The sequence below is a fragment of the Plectropomus leopardus genome, unplaced genomic scaffold (assembly GCF_008729295.1).
Source record: "Plectropomus leopardus isolate mb unplaced genomic scaffold, YSFRI_Pleo_2.0 unplaced_scaffold3844, whole genome shotgun sequence".
Classification (NCBI taxonomy): Eukaryota; Metazoa; Chordata; class Actinopteri; order Perciformes; family Serranidae; genus Plectropomus; species Plectropomus leopardus.
In genome coordinates this window covers 1-5,190 of record NW_024642061.1, presented here as the reverse complement: position 1 = coordinate 5,190, position 5,190 = coordinate 1, and the positions used below count along the sequence as shown (strand labels likewise).

The 5,190-nt window shown below is 39.6% G+C and overlaps 1 protein-coding gene across 1 annotated transcript; it reads right to left on the bottom strand.

Moving 5' to 3' along the window:
• Positions 1-576: 576 nt before the first annotated feature.
• LOC121938954 (low-density lipoprotein receptor-related protein 6-like) lies at positions 577-3,205 on the bottom strand (the record flags this gene model as incomplete). Its single annotated transcript, XM_042482104.1, has 2 exons — positions 577-965; positions 2,989-3,205. Coding segments are annotated over 2 exons (606 nt in total), but the record flags the coding sequence as incomplete, so codon positions are not given.
• Positions 3,206-5,190: the final 1,985 nt, after the last annotated feature.

Genomic DNA, 5,190 nt, shown 5'->3' with positions numbered 1-5,190 from the left:
ATTTATTGTCTGTGTCTCTCAGCTCTAAGCCAAGTCTTTATACAAATAAATGTCGTTTAATCGGCAATTCCCTAAAACAGCTGCTCAGTGTAGTTCTTATCAAAGACAAAGGAGGACACAGTCCTTCTGCGGGGGACTATTTCCAGCGGCGGATTAATCCAGTGTGGTTGGTGAGTATTTGTCAGCAGGACAGTGTGTGTGTGTGTGTGTGTGGGATTGAGTTAAAATAAACCAGAGTGTGTGTTCATGGTAATAAAGGAACATAATGCCACAGTGTGGCTCGTTAATGTGTTACTGAGAGTTTCTGGCTGTATCGCACAGAGAAAAAAGATAAATCAGACTCTGATACAAGAAGAAACACGCAGAATCACACCAGACTTCTTATTTAACTGTGCCCTCAAATATCTGTCTGTGGTCCTAATTATTTTAACATTTAAAAAAGAAAATAAATGTAACCCTCGCACCATTTTGTACTGACACAGTCTATAAAATCTAGGACTACAATCTGGAGAAGAAAAAGAAGAGATAAAGTAGAGTGGACGGAGGGGGAGGGGAGCAACCATCAATTACTCCCACCCCGGTGTCTCCTGGGAGCCCATTACTGCTCCTCCCTGCCGGCCTCCAGCCAACCAGCAGGACGTCCGTCCGCACACGTCCCCGCTCTCTGAGCCTCACCTTCAGAGTGATGTCCGTCCAGTAGATCCGGTTGTCGGTGACGTCGAAGTCGAGCGCCGAGGCCTCCTTGACGCCGGTGAGCGGGATGGCCACGTTGTTGTTGTTGGTCTCCAGGGAGATGCGGCGGATGTCGGTGTGGCGGGAGAAGAGCAGGAAGGCCTCGGGGACGATGCAGGTCCTCATGTCGGCGATGAGCTCCAGGCCGATGGGACAGCCGCACTGGACGCCCTGAGGCTTGTAGAGACACAGGTGGCTGCAGCCGCCGTTATTCTCCGCACACGGGTTCGTACCTGAGGAGGGCGGAGCCACAGGTGAGTCAGATGCATCATACAGGCTCAAATATTCTGATATTCTGTTTACTTTTTCTTTTTAAAGCTTGAAGTAACATGTTTTAAGGCTTTAAATTTTTCAAACCGGAGCACATTGGTGCAATTTATTCGAAAAACGCGGGGAAAAAGGTAACTTGGTTAAAACGCGTTCCACAAAATGCAAGCCATTAGTACACTGAGACAATTATTTTTAAAAACTAGGAAAACTGTATTTAAAATTGATCATTAAATTAAAAATTATGATACAGATTTTGTTAGAATTCTTTATATTATAATAGTTTTTGTTTATTCCATTTTATTATTATTATTATTTATTATTATTATTATTATTTACAAATCAGGTAATTTTCTTGTACTTTTTACTAATTTCTTGCTAATTTCTTGGGTCTTGTTTTCCTTTCATTGCTCATTGGCTCATTGCTCATTGGCATCTTCCCATTTTGTGGAAAGAAAACCCATTTGCTCGAGTTTAAAGGGATAAAGATTAAGCCCTTTTTACACACAGATCGCACCACAGAGCCACAAAGTCCCTTTTTTATGCTACTTTTGCATTTTTACACAGACCCAAACGACAGCAACATAATGCTGCTCCAGTGAGTGATTATAGACAGCATGCCGGCATCGGGGAATCAAAAGAGGCGCAACAGGCATTGGCTTTGGCTTCCAGTGTGACTTATAAATATGCGTGGTCAGCCGTCAATTAAAATGATTTACCATCCCTGTTTTATTGCGGCTGATCTTTTCCTCCGCTCAGTAATCTCATCGTTTGTAGACATTTCAGGCCACTGTTTTACTCCTAAACTTTTCTGCCTCCACATAGAAAATAATTATTGATTTAGGCATGAAAAATCAGTTTTTAAACATTGTCTAAAAACAAAATTCACATCCCCAGAAAAATATTGTTAAAGTAAACACTGTTATGATCCCAAATCTTCTGAGGAGTGGATCACAGGTAAATGGATAAGTCTAATTCCTGGAGTCAAAAACAGAGAGGAGGATTAAAACAGTGTGTTTGGCTGATGCATCAGCCGAATTTAAGCTTTGAAATATTAATGCTCCGTTATCCACTCTTCCCAGTCAGACTGTGCTGCAGAGTCTACTGGGAGCACAGACTGCAGAGTGGAAACACAACCAGCCGCTTCAGACACCTGCAGCACTCTGCAGAGCTGCTGCAGCTTAACAGGTGACTCACATACCTTCTGATACATAAACACTCATTACAGAGCATCCTAACCCAAAAATACGAGGAGAAACAACATAATGATGATTGACTGTGAAATATTGCTGAAGTATAAATTGTACTTTTGCTCTTGTTTTCCATTACGGAAACCAAATTGTGTTCTCTTTCACTCCAGAGAAAACACCTGAATGCAGACGATAAGACACCTGGAAAACCTTTAAATCATGTTTACAGAAAGCTGAAAAAAAAAAGTTTCCCATGTTTCATATAAATATTATATCCCCCAAAACTGCGCAGCGTGCATCTTTAACCCTGTGAAATCTGCATTCAGACAGTTTTCATGAGGGTTTAAACTTTTGAACCCTGAGCAAATTAGGGTTTATATTAAATTATATTTTTTAAAAAGCTATTGAAAATGTTCTAAAGATCTACACTTCTTATGATCATAATTACGAATTTAAAATAATTTTACAGATTTTTTAAAAAATGTAAACAGTTTTTTTCTCTTGTCATTTCCCTGTTTTTTGTTTTAAATTGTATTTATTTATTTTTTTTGCAAAGGTGAGCTACAGATAGCCCCACTTTTCTTGCACTTTTTAACTAATTTTCTTGAACTTTCTGGGTCATTTCTTCCTAAGATGCTCACTGAATTCTCCCCATGTTTTTGAAAGAACTCAGGCCAAGTTGCCCAGGGTTTAAAGGGTTAAAATACCGCACTTTGCATTGATTATTCATCACCAACCTGAACGACCTGCGACTTGGTTTAAACTCGTCTCTGTGACATGACGGTCTCTCTGGACTCACCGAAGGACTTGTGCACGTAGGTGGCCTTGAGGCCCATGAGGTCGGGCAGCTGGTCGATGATGAACTCTCTCTCGGCGGTGCGTTTGTGGACGCGCTCGATGCTGCGGCGCTGCCAGTCGGTCCAGTAGATGAAGTCGCCAAGAAGAGTGAAGCCAAAGATGTGAGGGAGTTTGTCCTCCACCAGAACCCGTCGTCCCGTCCCGTCCATGTTCATCACCTGAGAGACAGACACAGAGGACACACGGTTCATACAGACGTTAGAAAATTAAAGAAATTTCAAGTAATTTTTAAAGCAATTTTTTCATTTTCAAGCACTTCACTCAGAGCATATAAATTTGTGTTATTTCTCACACTCTTTCCAGGCATAAAAAGAATTTGAATGGCACGAAAGCTGCGGTGACAGTAATTACACTCCTAAAAATGCACTATTTTCATGCACTTTAAAAAGTTACAATACCGGGAAAGTTTCAGAAAAGTTTCAATTTTTAGCAATTTCTATTTATCTATTTTTAATCTTTGGTGATTTTGGAAGAAAACATGCAAGTTTGGACAGCATGTTTTCTTTAAGAAGTTTTAGCCTTTTTTAAAAAAAATATTTTCGAATCTTTTTCTTGATATTTTTGGCAAATTTAAAAAAAAAACATTTTGGCAATTTTTTTTCTTTTTTTGTTAGTGTTAAAGGAAATACTAGGTAAAGTACCTCAAGTATTTCCTAAATGAAGTAATTGAGTAAATACACTCTGACACCTGGATCGACATCAGATTTCTTGTGTTGCATTCAGATGCCTTTAACAAGCTATATGAGCCTCTGAAAAGTGTGCAAATTGATTACCAACTTGACAAGAAACTTCCCACTATTTGCAAGAAATCTTAACTAAAAAGTAGTTTTAAAAAAGATTGGAGGATTCAAAAAATAATCCAAAATATGCAGAAAAATGTCCAGATAAACTATATTTAAAATAATGTATCAATCGACTGCCAGGCAATCGATAATAATTTTAATTTAAAATTATGTTACAGAAAAAATATAATAAAATCTATCAAATAAATGCATTTCTTTCTTTCTTTTTTTTCTAGATCATTTTATGTTTTTTGTTTTTCTTATCTTCAGGTAATTTTTGGGGGGCAGCTTGTTAAGAGGCTTGCTGCTGCCCCTCCCTGCATTTTTTTTTAAAGAAACCAAAACAATTTGCTCAAGTTTTTAAGGGTTAATAACTTTCCAGCACTGATCTCCAAAACTTCAAAGTACAAAAAAAAAAAAACACAGAACAGAGATCCTATAGAAACAATGCGCTGACTCACAGCGGGAAACACATTTTAAATATTATAACACATAGAGCATGTGTTCCCATGATGCCCGGCGAGTGGACCGGTGGCGGGCTGAGCAGACTGACGGCGTCTCCACATTGTGTTTCTCGCTGCGCACACTGAGCGCGCTCAGAGGAGCTCAGGCGACCTGGCAGCACATCGCAGCGCCGCTAATTAGAAGCAACAGCCCGAGCAAACAAACAACGGCAGCATATGGCCGCCACATTTCCTCCTTCTTCCTCTTCTTCTTCTTCTTCTTCTCTCACTCAAACTTTGACATCTCACTTCAGTGAGGCGGCTGCAGCGTCTCTAAACCCACAACTGAGAGCCGCCAGGACCTGATCCGCAAAACCTGGAACCCACTTTAAACACGGCGGATAAAAAAAACTCATCGTTCACGACTGAACTCCACTACAAAGTTCTGCTCAAACAAAGAGACGATAAGAAGCAGAGACTGGAGGGTTTGGGTGAATGTCTGCCATATTTTATTAACCCCTTAAATACCAAAGTATGAGCTCCGTTTACCTGCAGAAAGCAGCGGTAAACTCAACGCTTTATGAGCTGCTACAAAAGCCATTCAGGCAAATCATGAGTTCATTTATGCACCAGGGTTTATACACATTTTACCAATACATTTCTATAACTTTGAGGCAAATGTTAAAGACCGTACATTCACTGAAACAACCATCCGTACCCTGTTTATGCTCCTTTTACTATGAAAAAAAAGAATTGAGAACAGGATTAGAGCTGATTTCTGAATATAATTTAGGGACTGTTTGTTATTTCTGAGAGGGGAGGAGTTGGTGAAATAAGGAGGAGGTATGTCAAATATTTTAATATAAATAATATTTTTTAAGCACTGGGAGGGGGCTTCTGTTTTATATTTTGGCGTAT